Here is a 19,629-nt window from a genome sequence, read left to right on the forward strand (position 1 = left end):
TCTCACTGACCTATGTTATAAACCACTACACATCCTTGCTTCACTCACGAAACTCATGAAACATTACCGAGATCTGGGTATGTTTCAGAAAGACTTAACAATTATTGTATCTATCCCATTATGGCAACTTCCATTCCAAACTTAATAGTTACTAGCTGCTAAGCCACATATAAGATCAATGTTAGTTTGGAGGGGGGGGTGTAAATGTTGGTCAGATTAGTTCCAGTACACATTCAGTGCAATCTTCAAAATGAAAATGAATTATGAAAATGAAAAACATTGCCCTCTTTGTTCACTAGCAGTACAGTTTTTAGCACTCTGAAATTGATCCAGTGCACTGTTTAAAGAGAACAATATTGTAAGTCATTGCATGTGGTTTGCTATCTATGACTGACAATTATGCTCATTTGTACAACTGATTGCATAATACTGCCCCCCCCCCCCTCCCCTCCCCGGAAAATGAGGGAGTGAATCAAAAGTCTGGAAGATATTTTTAGAAATAGAAGCCATGGAGAACCCTTTCATTAATACAAGTATCATTTTAACCACATTTGTATCTATAGCTGAAAACAAATAGAAGGAATCATGTTTATCATGAAGTTCAAAAGGTTAAAAGTCCTACATGTACGATAAAATTGTGTAAATTGGAAAGAAAATACTATGAGATCATGCACAGGGTAATTTTCATTTAATTCATTGACATCTATATGAAAAGCTCTTTAGGGGGTAAAGTTAATGATGCAGGATTGTATGGAATATGAACACAATGAAGGGGTCAAGATGAAAGTAATTACAGTGTTTAGAATGAGAAAAATATATCAAACAAATTACCAGACAAAAGAGAAAACAGGAGGTGGGTGTTTTATAAAGCTTTTCACAAGTTACTGATGACTTTAAAGGGATGGTCCGGGCTGAAAATATTTAAATCTCAATACATAGAGTAGAATTCACTGAGCAATATGCCGAAAATTTCATCAGAATCGGATAACAAATAATAAAGTTTTTGAAGTTTAAAGATCAGCAATATTTTGTGAAAACAGTTGTCATGAATATTCATTAGGTGGGCTGATGATGTCACATCTCCACTTTCCGTTTTCTTATGTTATTACATAAAATCATAATTTTTTCATTATTTCATACTTGTGTGAATAATATGTCTCCCTTATAATGAAATAAGTTGCAGCAATAAATATCTAATGCACTAAATCAGTTTTCAATCCAATTTTTCTAGTTCTTGGAGGAAAAAATTTGAATAAACCTAATTTCATACAATAGAATACAAAAGAACAAGTGGGGATGTGACATCATCAGCCCACCTAATGAATATTCATGACGACTATTTCACAAAATATTGCTAAAATTAAAAATTCAATAACTTTCTTATTTGTTATCCGATTTTGATGAAATTTTTCGGCATTTTGCTCAGTGAATTCTACTCTATTTATTAAGCTATAAATACTTTCAGCCTGGACCATCCCTTTAAGCATGACTGGTGACCCTTTCTTGAGGTATATGATACATCCCTGTGTACTTTACTTACCACCTAAAAACATGTACCAGTCAAGCATAAAGTCATTGATGTAACATCACAGAATACACAGAATGAGATGGTAGGAGACAGGGGAGAGGGTGAAGGAAAAGAGAGAGAAAGATAATTAGAGACTGAATGCTGAAGTGAGATAGAGATTATGAGAGAATGAAATATAGAAAGGGGAAATAAGGAGGAAGAGATAATGAGGAGAAAAGAAAGAAGAGAAAGAGGGAGAGAGAGAGAGGGAGGAGAGGGAGGGGAAGAGGAGATGAGAGAAGGGTAGAAAGCAACAATTACTAAAGAATGATAAATTGGAGGTTAAAAGTGAAAGAAACAGTGGCAGCCATATCAACATCTCAAAATGACACAGTACAATCAACATTTAAGAAAAAACATTACGTAAATCAAATTATTTTAGGTCTTGACACTATCAAAGAAATTGCTTGACACTATACATTTTGCCCACGCCATTACTGTTTGTTTGAGCAATGCCAATGCTTACTTTACATGCAATAAAAGCTCACACCTTATCCTCTAATGGAAGTAAAGGTTTAATTTACAAATATCCATCAATAATCAGACATAGGGAAATACATTAGGAGTTCATATATCAGAATAGTTTGTAAAATATAGATGGAAATGCATTAATATCATGAATTTGACCTACTATTCACCTTGACTTGAACCCGGTCTATATTCTAAGACCCTCTACCCTCTCATAAAATAAAACTTCAACCCAAATAAAAGATAAAACCTCGTGAAAACAAGAACTTGACATTATCACAAAGTAAACACTTTCCCCGCACGAAGTCTGCCTATGGATAATAGCGTGCAGACAAGACGCAACTTGTGCCAAGAAAGCGCCAGAAATATTCCTTAGCTGGATGAGTCACGACTTTCTATTCTCTTCTCCTCCGTCCCTTGGTCTCCTATTAGGGGTCAGTATCACAAAGCGTACTGATTGGTCGTGCATTTGATTTCAAAGATTAATTGCACATAATGATAAATGTAATTAATCATAATAATCAGTCATCCAATCAATTGTTAAGCATTGTATTACAAGGCCCTGATGGCTCCTCAGTAAGGCAAAGGAGGCCTGGATGCAGTTGTTTCATGGGAGCGATGGCTGTACATCCGTGATGCAGCAGATTTATGGCTACCATATAGGACAACATTGGTAACACTAGAGATTTATATCTAAACAAGGGAAGTCAAGAGCACTCCATTTAAAGATCAAATGGGATGAAATGAATAAAATTGACCTTTGCAACAAGAAAGGACTATCATTGGAAAAAGGGAGAAAATATAGACACATTGAGGAGACAAACTTTCTGGAAGTGGGCAGGTATTCTTGGGAGAAGGTTCAGCTCAGGGGCATGTTTATTTGTGCAAAAGATGGTATTATGAGATATAAGAGAATGCACATGGAAATTTCGGAAACAAATTGAAAGGTCAATTAATTCAATAGGCTATTCCTATTAAAGAAGATATATATATATTTTAAAGATGAAACAGAGAAAATATGGTACAAGAAGAAGTGAAAGAGATAAGCACTGACATTTCCTCTTATGACTGTCCAGTTTCTCTAGCAAGTTTGACATGAGTACATATATATACCATTAGCAAGGCAAATTTTAAGTTTCTGTTTGTGCTGTCTACTTCCTCTCGCATTCTGTAAGTGATTTCAAGTTCAGTGTTGGTGTATTGATTTTGGTGGTGTTGTTCAAAGCACAATTCATATTGCTGTCACTTGCTTCAACTCCTCACTTGACATTACACAAATGATCCAAATCACATTATCAACACTTGTGACCGAGTAACTTGCAAATGAAGAAAAATATACAAACGAACAACGACGATGATGATGATGATGATGATAAAAGATATATACAAATGAATTATGATAATGATGATGATGATAGTAGTGGTGTTGGTGGTGGTGGTGGTGATGATGATGATGATGATAAAAGATATATACATATGAATGATAATGATGATGGTGATGGTGGTGATGGTGATGATGATGATGTTGATGATGATGATGATGATAAAAGATATATACAAATGAATGATAATGATGATGGTGATGATGATGATGACGGTGACGATGATGATGATATGTTAAGGATGAAATGATAATACGTTGATAATGATTGTAATGATGACAGTGATGAGGATGATGTTGCCGATGATGATAGTTACTATGATGAAGAAGGTGATGGCACTTATGCACAAGGAAACCATGCAGCTGCACAAACCACCCTTCAGCGTTTAACTATAGCACTCAACAACTGAGCAAAGTCTTTACAACGTTCATGCACATAATCAATCAGCATGGAAAAAAAAAATCAGAAAGGACCCCAATTCAAAGAACTAGTAACGCAACACTTGAAGGCTAACATCCTCAAGGGTTTTTAACTTCCCTACTCTTGTCCGTGACCTAATAAGACAATTTTTACCCTTCAGGATTACCTACTGGCAGTATGGCTTACTAATATCTCAGTCAGAATCAGATCCTCTCAACCCGTACCTCAAGAGAATGTCCTAATCCTTAGACCCTCTCATCACCTGGGTCTACTAGGTGAAGAGACAAACATGAGCTCCGCCCCTTATGTACACCCAATCTAGATTATTATGTCACCCAATCTCTTTGTATTCCAACACTCAGGAGATGTTGATAAATTTCCTCTTGCATTTGTCCCATTTCTCCTCTAGTATGTCTTCAAGGAGCCATCTTTGACGTGTCTGAACCGTATTTGCCCTTACCAAAGTTTTTCATGTTTACATAGATGCTTTAAAAGCTGTATTTCCTGCCTTTTTCTGCATTACCCCTTCCTACTCCAGCCCGTCCCTTTCCAACTATGTCTCAATCTTCTACGCCATTATCCACTGAAAATCTTGAAATTTACCACAAATCTAAATCCTCATCTTGAATGGCACATTATTTACTACCAAAACCTTCTATCATGCTCACTGCTAACCCCCTGTACCTTCAGAGAAATTTCAACAAGCACAGTTGTCAAAGTAAAAAATGCTGGGTCATCACCTCATCCTTCATTCTACACTTTCTCTCTGTTACATAATTTCATCACTACGTTAATACATCTCTCTACTACTCTCTTCGTATTCCTCATTTCCATGATCTGTTATATTGTATGGAAGACATGAATAATCTCAATTGATGTAGTTCCACACAGGTGCTCCTCAATCTCGGTATACTGCATGTGTCAGTATTTAGATAAATTAAAAGATGGAAGATCAGGGGAGGATTTCACAAAGCAATCTGTCACTGATTTTCACAGCATCAATGGGCTCCTGAAATCCTTACATTTGATTGGCTGAGAGCATATTTGTCAGTAAATCACTTTCAAGATGCTTCATGAACAAAACTTTCAGCAGTATATCAATAGATGGCGCTCTCACATCTCCCTTGAAGGCCCAACATGTACTGCAGATTCCATCACCAATGTGCAATGGCTGGTGTTTTTTTTAAGGTTTAAAGAAAGTATGGTGCCCTAAAAAAATATTGCAGAGGCAGATATCATTCTAGCAGGAGACATACGCTCTTCATCTGGCTACAAATAGTTTTTCTTACTTATATCTATGATAAATACTATTCTGCCATATTCAAATTCCCACTCTGAAAAAAATGTTGCTTGTCGGGTGTCTTCATATACTGTATTTCCAAATCAATTCAAAAGTAAAAAAAAATCAAAGTGAACATTAAAAAATCAGTAGAAGTATAAAATACCAGACATAAGAAGAAACAGGTGCGGATAATGGATGTCTTTTTTTTTTGCTATATTGCATGATTTTATAATATATATGATGAATACAGAAATAATATTTGAATACTTTAGGGATGGAATGAAACCATTCTTACCTTTGTGATCAAAATCCTGTAATCTTCCAGGAGATTCTCACTCTCATGGACACCTGCTAGGAGCTGCCATATCTCACCCCTCAGAGCCTCAGGGACACCCTTCCTGACGTAGCCTTTAAGCTGCTTGGGACGTACACTCAGGTTCACCCTCCACTTGGCTAGGAGTTCACCCCAACCAAGGAGGATGGATTCCTCGCAGTCTTTGCCAACACTACCAGAACCACTCTGTAGAGGCTCATCATCATCTGATCAGGAGAGGAAGAATAACCACTCTAGCATTGTGTATCATATCTCAAACCATAAAAACCTTACATGCTGCAGAATGCTTAATAATTTAGAATGTAGGTCTCGCAGTGATTGTAGGTACACAAGGGTTTTTTAGAGATTCTACAAAAACTATTTCACGAAGTCTGACTGAAAAGCATGTGAAAATGACCATACCCACGCAGATATTTTTGCCTATTTTCATCAATGACTGCAGAGTGGTTTGCATTCCCAAGCATTATCAAAAGATAAGGTGATGTGTATTATAGTGCAAGAATCTCAAAGATTTTGCATTCATTTTTATCACAGGGGTAGGCTACACTGCCAAGTTGACAAAGAAAATAATTAAAGGAAATTTATTTATCGGGTATTTGCAACTAGCACATCAATGATGTGGAGCTCTTCTGGCATCTCGCAATTTTTAATTTCAGCCCAGTTGACACTGTAATGAATTATATTGGTGACATAAGTTGAGGAAACAGAATTGAAATAGATAAATAAATGACAGACAAGAAGCATTTTTTGTGATTTATGAATAAATTTTGTATAAATACGCATAAATAATTTTCTAGTCAAAATTTCTAAATTCTGTGTAGAACCTTGGTTAACCTCTGGTAGCTCTCAGATGGAAGAAAAAAATTGGTCAACAAATAAAGAAGAAGCATTTTTTGTGAATTTTGAAAAATGCGCATAAATTAGCATTTTTAATTAGTTTCAAAATTCTGTGTAGAAGTTTTGAATCCCCCACCTAGTGCTATCATATAAAGCAAACAAAATTGAAATCGGACTTGAAATGACAAAGAAGCATTTGAAACTGTGAACGGACGACAGATGCCACGCCACGGCATAAGCTCATCTGGCCCTTTGGGCCGGATGAGCTAATAACCCATTCCAAATAACAACATGAAAAGATTACGCAGTGTGCATGATTGCTGCTCTGATAAAGCCTGGGTAATTAAACTGCATTACTGTAGAGCACTTACAGACTTCTAAAAAAAGTAAGTGTTATGCGCCATATGAGCAAGTTTAATGATTATTATTAGAAGAAACCATCTATGATATGCCGGAACCTTAACATGACAAAAAAGTTTGTGCATTTTTCTTTTTTTTATCGTGTAAAACTTGTACAAATACAAGACCCTGTTTTCTTTTCGTTCTTTTCCAAGACACTCTCTGAAAACTACTCACCACTTTCCTCTTCCAGCATGGAGCTAAGACTATCAGGTGTCCTTGCTTGATTGAGACTAGACTGACGGATTGGAACATGGCGCCTTTCTCTCTGTGTATCACTCTCTAGACTCAAAACACGATAGGCGACATCATTCTCAAGGGTCGTCTCAATCTATAAAGGAAATTATTAGAAGAAAAATGGGAGAGATACAGTCAACTTCAATTTTCAAAGTCTGTTTATCACACTCAAGACTCAAAACCCGATAAAGGAGATCACTCTCGACAGAAATTATAGACCAAAAAAAAAAGAAAGAAAAGAAAAAAGAAAAAGAAAAAATGTCAATTTTGTAAAAATCAATCCCAGATCGATGTCAGCTTGAATGATGTTCAATTTCAACATCAAAGAGTTGGCATACAGTTTTTTACCATACCAGAGATAACATACTTAATTGCAACTGCGTATTATTATCAATCTTGCAGTACAGTGTCAACAGATTTACTTTAGATCAACGCTGTCACTACAATGGTTGGTGCCGGTAGTAACCTTCTACCACTTTGAATTCACAAACAGCACTCAATGCAAAATCGCTACTGCCCATTCGGCACTGATTTCCCCACTGGCAACAAAAAGGATAGGAAAACATATTCTGAAAACCAATTACTCTTTGCCTGCCTGAATCCCAGTAGCAAGGTGTTACATGATAAATAAAAGGTCCCTGCTTGAGATACAACTGTGAAAACATTCAATACTGTCACAAAGTTGAATCAATTACTTTCTTCTTTCTCTGCAAGTAAACTCGTACAGCATTTTGCCGTTGAAGACGACCCATTTTCGGAAAAAATATAAATGCCATTTTGATATTCTGCTAGAATGGATCTTTTGGACTGCAGGGGAAAAGTACTGTACAGATTTCAATGGACTAGAATACCAAGTGCATGTAGAATATCTATATACCCTCCTATGTGTATAATGTTACATTTGAAGTGCATAGAAGAGCAGACACAATAGAACATAATACATTCCATACAGAATATTTGGTTCAAGGTTCACCATAAGAGAAAAAAAATCACAACCGTTGCAGTATTAGATACTTTTGAAACACAAGATTTAACTTAAAGGTCAAGTCCACCCCAGAAAAATATTGATTTGAATAAATAGAGAAAAATCAAACTAGCAAAACGCTGAAAATTTCATCAAAATCGGATATAAAATAAGAAAGTTATGACATTTTAAAGTTTTGCTTTTTTTCACAAAACAGTGATATGCACAACTCAAATGAGACAGTCGATGATGTCCCTCACTCACTATTTCTTTTGTTTTTTATTGTTTGAATTATACAATATTTCATATTTTATAGATTTGACAATAAGGACCAACTTGACTTAATCATATAATGTTAAACAATGCTCATTCCACATGTTCAGGGAGGAATTAATCGTTGTTTCACTTGACAATGAGGAGAAAAATAGAATATTCCCGATTTCATACAATAAAATACAAAAGAAATAGTGAGTGGATGACGTCATCAGTCTCCTCATTTGCATAACCACCAGGATGTGCACATAACTGTTTTGTGAAATTAAGCGAAACTTGAAAATGTCATAACTTTCTTATTTTACATCCGATTTTGATGAAATTTTCAGTGTTATGCTTGTTGGATTTTTCTCTTTTTATTCAAATCAACTTCTTGTTGGGGTGGACTTGTCCTTTAATAATTCTATACCATCAAATCAGATCACAAATATTCAGCAATTTTTTGGGTCAGGGATAGTGAAATGACTTCACCAGAAAAGGCAAGGAGTATAACATGAAAATTACATTAGAACTATTGACTGTAAAACTTGTTTCCACATTATTTGATTGAGAACATCTAGTGGATAATCATGCTCTAACGACACTAAACACCTGGGCGAAGTGTTAGTTTGGGGTCTTGTCAAAGAACGCTCGTGTTAGAATGGGATTTCAACACATAACCCTCTGATAACCGGTACAAGGTACGCTTGTGTTAGAATGGGATTTAAACACTTAACCCTCTGATAACCGGTACAAGGTATGCTCGTGTTAGAATGGGATTTAAACACTTAACCCTCTGATAACCGGTACAAGGTACGCTTGTGTTAGAATGGGATTTAAACACTTAACCCTCTGATAACCGGTACAAGGTATGCTCGTGTTAGAATGGGATTTAAACACTTAACCCTCTGATAACCAGTACAAGGTATGCTCGTGTTAGAATGGGATTTAAACACTTAACCCTCTGATAACCGGTACAAGGTACGCTCGTGTTAGAATGGGATTTAAACACTTAACCCTCTGATAACCAGTACAAGGTATGCTCGTGTTAGAATGGGATTTAAACACTTAACCCTCTGATAACCGGTACAAGGTATGCTCGTGTTAGAATGGGATTTAAACACTTAACCCTCTGATAACAAGTACAAGGTATGCTCGTGTTAGAATGGGATTTAAACACTTAACCCTCTGATAACCGGTACAAGGTATGCGTGTGTTAGAATGGGATTTAAACACTTAACCCTCTGATAACCGGTACAAGGTATGCGTGTGTTAGAATGGGATTTAAACACTTAACCCTCTGCTAACCGGTACAAGGTATGCTCGTGTTAGAATGGGATTTAAACACTTAACCCTCTGATAACCGGTACAAGGTATGCTCGTGTTAGAATGGGATTTAAACACTTAACCCTCTGATAACCGGTACAAGGTATGCTCGTGTTTGAATGGGATTTAAACACTTAACCCTCTGATAACCGGTACAAGGTACGCTCGTGTTTGAATGGGATTTAAACACTTAACCCTCTGATAACCGGTACAAGGTACGCTCGTGTTAGAATGGGATTTAAACACTTAACCCTCTGATAACCGGTACAAGGTACGCTCGTGTTAGAATGGGATTTAAACACTTAACCCTCTGATAGCCGGTACAAGGTATGCTCGTGTTAGAATGGGATTTAAACACTTAACCCTCTGATAGCCGGTACAAGGTACGCTCGTGTTAGAATGGGATTTAAACACTTAACCCTCTGATAACCGGTACAAGGTATGCTCGTGTTAGAATGGGATTTAAACACTTAACCCTCTGATAACCGGTACAAGGTATGCTCGTGTTAGAATGGGATTTAAACACTTAACCCTCTGATAACCGGTACAAGGTACGCTCGTGTTAGAATGGGATTTGAACACATAACCCTCTGATAACTGGTACATGGTATGCTCGTGTTAGAATGGGATTTAAACACTTAACCCTCTGATAACCGGTACAAGGTATGCTCGTGTTAGAATGGGATTTAAACACTTAACCCTCTGATAACTGGTACAAGGTATGCTCGTGTTAGAATGGGATTTAAACACTTAACCCTCTGATAACCGGTACAAGGTATGCTCGTGTTAGAATGGAATACCATCAAATCAGATCACAAATATTCAGCAATTTTTTGGGTCAGGGATAGTGAAATGACTTCACCAGAAAAGGCAAGGAGTATAACATGAAAATTACATTAGAACTATTGACTGTAAAACTTGTTTCCACATTATTTGATTGAGAACATCTAGTGGATAATCATGCTCTAACGACACTAAACACCTGGGCGAAGTGTTAGTTTGGGGTCTTGTCAAAGAACGCTCGTGTTAGAATGGGATTTAAACACTTAACCCTCTGATAACTGGTACAAGGTATGCTCGTGTTAGAATGGGATTTAAACACTTAACCCTCTGATAGCCGGTACAAGGTACGCTCGTGTTAGAATGGGATTTAAACACTTAACCCTCTGATAACCGGTACAAGGTACGCTCGTGTTAGAATGGGATTTAAACACTTAACCCTCTGATAACCGGTACAAGGTATGCTCGTGTTAGAATGGGATTTAAACACTTAACCCTCTGATAACCGGTACAAGGTATGCTCGTGTTAGAATGGGATTTAAACACTTAACCCTCTGATAGCCGGTACAAGGTACGCTCGTGTTAGAATGGGATTTAAACACTTAACCCTCTGATAACCGGTACAAGGTATGCTCGTGTTAGAATGGGATTTAAACACTTAACCCTCTGATAACCGGTACAAGGTATGCTCGTGTTAGAATGGGATTTAAACACTTAACCCTCTGATAGCCGGTACAAGGTACGCTCGTGTTAGAATGGGATTTAAACACTTAACCCTCTGATAACCGGTACAAGGTAAGAGTAGGAACCACTGCATCACAACGCTTCCACTTATCCAGGGGCAGTATTCTGAACATTTTCTTTTCTCAATATTTCGCCTTTTCTCAGAGATATGACAGAATTGGCATCCTGGTGGATGTCATAACCTTTGTCATAAAAACTGTAATAAATTTTGTCTCTCCTCTATAGCACACACACAAAATATGCAAATTCATATGCAGATAATCCCTTTACAGATAATCCCTACGGCAGATATCGTTCATGTTTCCTATTCATTGTTCCTGTATTTGACAAAATATCCTCAATATCTTATTGCTTCCAAGCAGGTTAATATGTAGTGAACCCAGTATGTACGACACGATTTGGACAGTTCCTTCATACCTATATAGTACGAAGGACTCTGATGTTGTGAATGAGGTACATTATTTGACTGTTTCTTTTTACCGTTTCTTGTTTGAATGTTGTTATTCGATATGAGTCAATTTACTAAGCTTTCATCTCCGAGCCACTAAGGAGTTTTTAATTCGGCCATTTTTGTGACATTTTAGATTGATCTTCTAAGTGTTTGGTATGTAATGACTATAGGCAAACCACCAGTTCTACAAAACTAATGCAGGGGTTAGGATGGGATCTCCTTTCGACAAGAAGGAAAGTTTTGAGGGTTGGTATACTGCACAAGGCCTTGGGGGGGGGGGGGCACTTGGCCCTGCTGGTGTCAAACTATCTACGTCCGGCAACTCAAGCTACCAGACGCACATCCGGAAAATCTTTCATCCAGTGCTCAACTCGCACCAATTGCTTTAAAAACTCATATATTCCACGCACCATCAAGGACTGGAATTCTCTACCCCCTGACATCCAGTCAATCTCAGTCTCCGATAACTTCAGAACACACGCAACTATATACTTTCGCAACAAAGACTTAAGCAACAAGGACTAATAAGAAACAAAGTGCGCACTTCCAATTCCTCCTCGGGTGGTTCCTGATAGGGATGTTGAGGAGTATAATCACGAAGAAGGTATCGGCTTTGAAGTGCGATTCGTTCAACACAGTCCCATCCGAACATTTTCATGTTTTGCCCTTGTGTTGTACAACTACAAGTACAACACCGAGAATCCTTGCTATTTTTCGACGCTGCCATTGTTATTATCGTGATTATGTAACTTCTTTTGTACTGTTACCGTTAATATGTCTACTGAGGATAAAAGGCCTAACCTTCGGCCCAGATCATCATCTAGCTCCAGTTCGGCTCTGCCGAATTACCCCGGTAACGGGTAAACAGCCAGTCACACCAGACCGACTTCGACCGGCCGGATAACCACTCAGCACCGCTCAAATCAACCAGATTGATTCTGTTGTCCAGAAGGCAGTCGCCGCAGCAATGGAGAGAGAGGGTCAGAAAATCAGCAGCGATGACTTCGAACGGCGCAAAGCCCGTCTGCGTGATACCATGGATGAAAAAATTGCATCTCTTCATGATCTTGAAGTTGCCATAGACTCCAAATTAAACAATCTCCGTAGAATCGAGTCAACAGTAGATTCCAACAAAGTCAATGTAGATTAATTCTCTGATCGAATGGATTTAGCTGAACAATATTGTCGACGAAATAATATTCGGCTATTGGGAGTTCCCTTGACCCCTAATGAAAACACTGATGCTATAGTATGTGATCTTGCGAAACAGATTGGGGTCGACATCAGCGTCAACGATATTGATCGATCACGCCGTGTCTTCGCACTGTTTAAAGCACTGTTTAAAGACATTGAAATTTGTGAGATATTTCCTATTTTCGAGCAAGCGCCATGAGCGCCCAGCTGAGGCGGATACAGGCGCTATACAAGAACCCATCATCATCATCTTCGGACGTTAGTCTCGTGATGATACCAAGGGTAGCAAGTCACAGCCTGGAATGCAGTCTCCAGGAATCATCGTCAAGTTTGTTTCATACAGGGCCAAGTTCAAAATGATGAAAAATAGAAGAAACTTGAAAGGTAAAGGTAAAGTGATTGTCGAAGACCTGACTAAGAAAAATCTGGATCTCCAAGCTCAAGCATCCAAACGACCAAACATCACAGCGACGTGCACCTGGGATGGTCGTGTCTTTGCCATGGTCAAGCATGAGGATGGATGCACTGTAAAGAAGCTCGTCAAAAAACTATCAGATTTGAAATAGAACAGCTTGTGTATTCACCAGACTGTAGGCCCTATACCTTAACTGTTTAAAGACATATCACTTAAATGTATCTGGTCATGGCTTTTTGCTGACAAAATATGTCATTTATTTGTTTTATGGCTCCTTGCTTTTGACTCCTGTTAATATATATTTTAGATCTAATTTTATTGGAATTACATTTGGAAGTTTTAATTTGATGGAAACAGAGCCTTACATTATGTACTTCTTGATTTTTTTGTAAACATTTCTATAATAAACTTTGCCTTCTATTTTTTCAGATTGTCAAACTTTTTATTAAAAATAAACTCCTGGTGGTTCTTTTAAACTGTACTCTCTGTACACTCTCTTTGTTATCCTTGTTGTTGCTTATTTTTTATTTGTGTATTCTGTTTTGTAAATGTTTTAATTATGCCCCCGAAGTTGAGTTATATACACAAAGTAAAGAAAATATCACTGAACTCACCTCCTCTAAGAGAAGACTGAAGTTTTCTTGGAGTGGTTTCTTGGTGGTGATCTTGTTATACCAGAACTTCTCTGATGCTGCAAAGATGCGGACTTTGGTTTCTATGACGAAACGGACGGGTTCTTGGATACCTAGGATCACCAGGTCAACAGCTATCGTCATGAACATACCTTTCTCTGTAAATAAAAGTAACATATATCGAGTCATTATCATACATTCATGTTCATATTTGTCTTAATAAAGGATTTAGCTCCCTGCTAAATGTGGGGCTCCCGGCAAAAAGCCTGGAAAACATTGCTCTGTATAAACAGATGGATGGATAAATACACTGGTGTGTAAATGGACAGATGGATGAGTGTATAAATGCATGTATACAAGAATGGATACATCAATTAACTGATGGAATGACAAACAGATAGATTGATAGATGAGATTATATGGGTTGAATGATAAAAGGATAGATAAATAGATGGACAGATGGATGGACAAGCATAGACGATGGATGGACAGATAGATGATTGCAAAAAGACAAAAAGATAGTGGGTGGGCTGACGGACGGACGAATGGATGGACAGCCAGAAAGAAAGTAAGAAAGAAAGATTGACAGACATCACACAAAGTGAAGAAAGAAAGAAAGAACGAACGAACGAACGAATGGAAGAAAGAAAGAAAGAAAGAAAGACTGACAGACAGACATCACGAAAAGTACAATTTTACCTAGACCGGGTGGAGATTCAGCATTAAGTACTTCTAATTCAGGTAAGTTAGGATCCCATTGGCAAACTACAGAATAATTCCTTGCATCATAATTCTTCTCCATATTCACCTGCAAAAAAAAAAGAAAACGGACTTCCATCACTAATTTTTATACAGAAAATTAAAGATGAAATAAAATTTGGGTTACTTTTTCAACCACTAAATTTTCATAAAAGATTTTTAAGCATTGCACGTAAAATGAGGTGTTTGCTCTAGCCATTGATCACCAAAATGATAATAAATTGACTTGATTTTGATGATAATTGCATTCCCTGCATAAAGAAAAATATGGAAGGGAATACACACAAATGGTTGACTCAAACATTTCATGTTGTTTGTAATATCATGACTGAAAGTGCATCTGAAGAGTTATCGTATGATTATAACCAATGCATGTTAATGCTCATATTTAATTTTATCAATTTCAAAATTTGCAAATGGAATAAAAATACCGTTTCCTAATCATAAATTAATCAAAGCACATTTTCCCATGAAACTGTGAAAAAAATAATCAGAAAGGACCGTATGTGATGTCTTAGATTACTTACAGCATCAAGTAAGTACATCTCCCGGTCAGGGACCTCTCGACCAGGACAGATCAAAACACCAAAACATCTGTACAATAGATAAAAATACACATTATCAGTATCATAGCATGGACATTTTGAACACTAGTAGCAATTCGTTAAATTACTTGTGATTTTATAAATGAATGTAACATGTTCTTGTGCTAAATCAGAATCACAATCTTTCATAGCTTAGGCTGAAATATGATTTTTGTAGGATTTTTTTTCTATCAGCGAGAATATGAATGTGAATGCAAAGTTTATCATTTGTCATGAGTTCACAAGGGATATAAGGAAATTCAGTCCCACTTTGTACAAACAGGACAGAAATTTGGGGCTTCTCATTAAGAACATGAACACATTTCAGTTATCCATAAAAAAAATTGTGCATGACTTTAAAAACTTCATGAAACATCCAGCCATAAAATTTGGGGACAGTGTTTTTCCACTTTATAATGGTAAATCGAAATGGAGAATAAGTTTTTTTTATTCACTTCTCTTATGAAAATTGAATTTACTTTTGCAAAATGAAATTTACTTTTTCGTGATCTACCTTTTTCTATGACAATCAAGTGTGAAATGAAATTACAGGTTATAAGAAAAGGAAAAGACAAATTTCTTTTTAATGGAAAGTCACTCTCCCTATAAATGCTCAACTCAAAGTTATCTGATTGCCTTGCTGGACAATGATATCAATCTCTTTCTAAACATCCTATAACTCTTTAAATGCTAAGGATCTATAAATGGCTATGCTAAGACAGTGGTCATCTACTTACCTCTCTATGATAAGCATCTTATGATTGCCTTGTTGGACAATGATACCAATCTCCTTCTTCACACCCTGTCTCAGCTTAAAACATTTCTTGTCCCGTGGAACCGGTGAGAAGTTCCCCTTGCCGCTGTCATCCTCCCTGATATCTACCAAGACTGGAATGTCGAGATGAAGGATGCGTTCCCGTGGTGACATAGGAAGGCCTGGTACACTGTCTACCATACCAGGACTCTTAGGAACTCGGTGGAAGGCTTGACCAAAGCAGGTTAGTATACGCTGGACCTAAAGACAACAATATAATATAATAATGATAATCATATAATAGTCATAATATCTATCCCAATAGTAATAAGGAAAATAGTGATAATCTGGTTGATTATTAGATGCTTCACAATTAGTATCTTACGGATCAAAACAAGAAATATTAGAATTTGTAATTCATAATACATCAAATTCTCTAATGAATATAAAGACCAACAGGTCACAACAGCCAAAGCAAAGAACGTAGCTTCAAAAATGCTGAAAAAATTCTATGTAGAAATATGAATTTACAGTGAAATATATTCCGCAATTTTTCGATGAGGTAAACAAAGTTAACATCAGGCAGCAGAATTAGTCTGCCCTGAGATTTGGAGACATCTGTAAGGCCTGTGGTGGGAAACTTTTAGATTTCTGTTTATTACATTATCTCATGATCATAAAGTGTTTTGATAGATGATCAGCATCTGAAGATTGTCTCCTCAAACACCCTACAAAAGGAAATCATACGATGCCCGGAATTCTTCAATGTTATCCTGCTAATGGCTTCAAAGAATCTTGAATCTTGAATGCGATTTGCTACTCACTGCTTCGACCACCTCGCATCTGAAGACATGACTATGGAACAGCTGACTCTCCTTGGAGCCATGGCTACATGTGAAGGCAAAGCAGTCACTCTCTGAGGTATTAGCATGACCACGACAACAGAAGAGGATACGGGTGATTCGATAGTGAGCTATCTCAGATTTCCCATCAATCTCCATCAGCCTATAAAAAAAAATAACATAATATCTGGTTAATAATTTTATAATATTCTTCTAATTGAAAATAACACTAATTTATATGTTTGACCCTGAAAGAGAGCAGGGGAGCCTTTTATCAACATTTTTGTCAGACGAGTCAGATCTGACATCTCTCCTTGATTTTGACTGGCCGAGAAGCACTATTACTATGGTAACTGTCGGATAAAACAGGACTTGTCAGATAAAACATCCAACAAGTCCTTTCATGAAACACTCCTCAGATCAAGGTTTTCTAAATCCTTGATCTAAGATTTCTACAACCATTTGAAAGTAAACTTTTATGACAGGCAGGATTGTTGCTGTTGAAACCAAAGACATCCATGCTTATCAATATAAAATGAAGCATTCTTACTTCAATTTTACCTTTTAACCAAATTTGAGCTGGCATTCGCTTTTTGGTGATTAATCAAAAGTTAATAACTAAACTTGATATTATCCAGTGTCTGGAAGCACAATTTTGATTGCATTCCCTTGCCCAAGACCCGAATCTGAGATTACAATGCCCAGGGCTCCATAACACAAAGGTTAGCGATTAATCGCTAAATGTATTGGCCTATCAAAATCATTGTTGCATGCGCATTTTGCTGAGGAGACTGACTAAGAACCAATCAGAATTGTTCTTTCAAATTAGCGATCAAACGCTAAACTTTGTGTTATGGGGCCCAGATCACATCATTGATAGCTTAACACTAAGTGAGACTTGTCCCAAGACATGCTTCCTTTCCTTTTTTTCATTTTGGTGATGTCCAAAACTTTTACAACACCAACACCAAAAACTTGACAGCCTTAACACCAAACTCAAATTCCCCCAGTGTCTCACCTAACAGAACCTTCAGCAGTCCTTGGGACTGAGAGGACAATCTCCATGGCATTCTCAGACTCCTGCTCCTTGAGAATGCGCATATTCCTTGTAACTTCAACCTCACTCTTAGGGGCATTGACGGTGGATGCACCCAGATAGAAGATGCGACTGAACAAGGTACATACTTTGTCAATGGGAGTGATGGGTGTGGGGGTGGTAGTGTCGGATCCAGAATCTGAAATGAATCAATATGATAATAAGTCATTGTATTGGTTAATTTTGTACATTCTGTGTTATCATCTTTATCCCTGAAAAAGGGGGGAAGCCCACAAAAATTTGGAGATGATTAATTATAATTCATGGCAACAATGCATTTATAATCAGTCAGTTTTGTTGCTTCATTGACCTTTCTTGATACTTGAGATAGAGATATGAATTATTCAATCAATAATTACACCAATATAATTCATACAAATTCACATTTATTCACCGAAATCCCATGTTGCTTAAAACCAAGAATACACATAAAGTAAGAAAAAAGTAAAGTATAGAAGCATACCTCTTGATTATTTTCTTTTCTATTTCTCCAGAGTTAGCTTGGATCTGATTTTTTTTTATAAGTTTCATATTTAATCAAGTAAAGTATATTGAAATGGAAGGACAATGCAATACTATTCCCAGTACTTTTCTTACTAGATCTTGGTACCCATGGATCTTCTTGACTATCTCCTTCTTTAGGACTTGCACTATCAACATGTCCACTCATCACCATCTCACCGATATCATCTATCTTCTCTTGGGGTGACTGTGGAGATCCAATGTCATTATTCCCTGAGCTATCTCCCTGCTGACCAACTCCAGAGGACACCAGGTTGAGCTTGATACTGGGTGGCACCATCCTGGTGGTCTTTGCAATGCCTCCGAGGTGTTCTTCAAGCACTTCTTCGAGGTTGTGCTTCAGTTGGTCCATGTTCCCATTCCCTGCAATACGCAACCCCGTGTCCGAGCCCGTAGAGCTCACCGAGGTCACTTCCTGCTGGGCTGCCAAGGCACCGTTCGCGCTGCCTGCCTTCTCCTCGCTGGGGGTGACTACAACGTATTCGTCAGCGACCGAGAGCGAGTCCATCGAGCTACGGCTGACCTTGTCCGCCATGGGATGTGTCAGAGCAAAAGCAGCCTCTTCGTATCTCACGGAACTGTTTCCAATAAATCTATTGGAATGAAATACTATCGCCAGCCAATATGAATATTTCCATCAAAGGAACATTCTGATGCTGAACAGTCAAAGCTCCAATGTTCTTCTGATATGATATCTACATGTAGATTATCTACAGCAGAGTCTTTGTCTGATGTAATCTGCTCATCTCACACAAACATGAGATCATTTTACTGTTTTATCTCATCCATAAAGCATTGTCTGTACTGGTATCCAATGAATATTGCTAGACTATTATCACCATCAATTTACTGAACAGTATCAGATAGCATCCAACTTATTATCACATCCTTCTGCTCTCGATCATGAGAGTTCGAAGAAAGCACAAATCTGAAGACTGTGAAGAAAGTAAAATGTATCTGTCCTCAAAATGGAAGGTTGACCTAATGTGAGAAAAAGAAAAATAAACAAATGATCAAATTATGCTCACCTTTTCTAGATTCATACGACATAGGTTCCATTCTAGTAGATAAAAGAGCTTTTCCACAATAAAACTGGAATGTAATGAATCCGAATACATGTATCTCACAAAGCAACTGTATAAAGCACAGGCTTTATGTATGTAACTTTGATCACGGTTTCTGCACATTCACACATGTATGCAATAACTCAACATACATGTATGACAGATACTGCAATGACCAGCACAATGAAATCCTCAACAGAGTCAACAATGTGGATCTCAGCATCAATAATCTTGCACAAACCATATTTAATAATAAACAGCTTTTCTTTAAGACACAACTGAAAGCAAACAATAATATTCTGCTGTCAAATATTGACTCACTCA

The 19,629-nt window shown here is 37.3% G+C and overlaps 1 protein-coding gene across 2 annotated transcripts; it reads right to left on the reverse strand.

The window, feature by feature from the left end:
• Positions 1 to 5,329: 5,329 nt before the first annotated feature.
• LOC129278052 (rab GTPase-activating protein 1-like) lies at positions 5,330 to 19,224 on the reverse strand. 2 transcript variants are annotated; one of them, XM_064110429.1, is made up of 9 exons: positions 18,401 to 19,224; positions 17,642 to 17,858; positions 16,606 to 16,786; positions 15,765 to 16,042; positions 14,971 to 15,037; positions 14,384 to 14,492; positions 13,667 to 13,842; positions 6,867 to 7,020; positions 5,330 to 5,659 (listed from the first exon to the last, which is right to left on the reverse strand). In XM_064110429.1, exons 1-9 carry the CDS (start codon positions 18,774 to 18,776, stop codon positions 5,388 to 5,390), a joined length of 1,830 nt encoding a protein of 609 aa, XP_063966499.1. In that variant the 5' UTR covers positions 18,777 to 19,224; the 3' UTR covers positions 5,330 to 5,387. The 2 variants fall into 2 exon arrangements, with proteins under 2 accessions (XP_063966499.1, XP_054770238.2); XM_054914263.2 differs by having other exon boundaries at positions 18,317 to 19,224.
• Between the last annotated feature and the right edge of the window lie 405 nt (positions 19,225 to 19,629).

The sequence above is a fragment of the Lytechinus pictus genome, chromosome 15 (genome assembly GCF_037042905.1).
Source record: "Lytechinus pictus isolate F3 Inbred chromosome 15, Lp3.0, whole genome shotgun sequence".
NCBI lineage: Eukaryota > Metazoa > Echinodermata > Echinoidea > Temnopleuroida > Toxopneustidae > Lytechinus > Lytechinus pictus.

What these genes read in the sequence shown, in the direction of transcription:
- LOC129278052 (XM_054914263.2), bottom strand. Translation starts at nt 18,776, where the DNA reads ATGGCGGACAAGGTCAGCCGTAGCTCGATGGACTCGCTCTCGGTCGCT. An exon ending in TCCATGGGTACCAAGATCTA is followed by an intron (nt 17,859 to 18,316) that starts GTAAGAAAAGTA and finishes GATTCATTTCAG; the next exon opens with ATTCTGGATCCGACACTACC. An exon ending in CATGCTGGAAGAGGAAAGTG is followed by an intron (nt 5,660 to 6,866) that starts GTGAGTAGTTTT and finishes TCTCCTGATCAG; the next exon opens with ATGATGATGAGCCTCTACAG.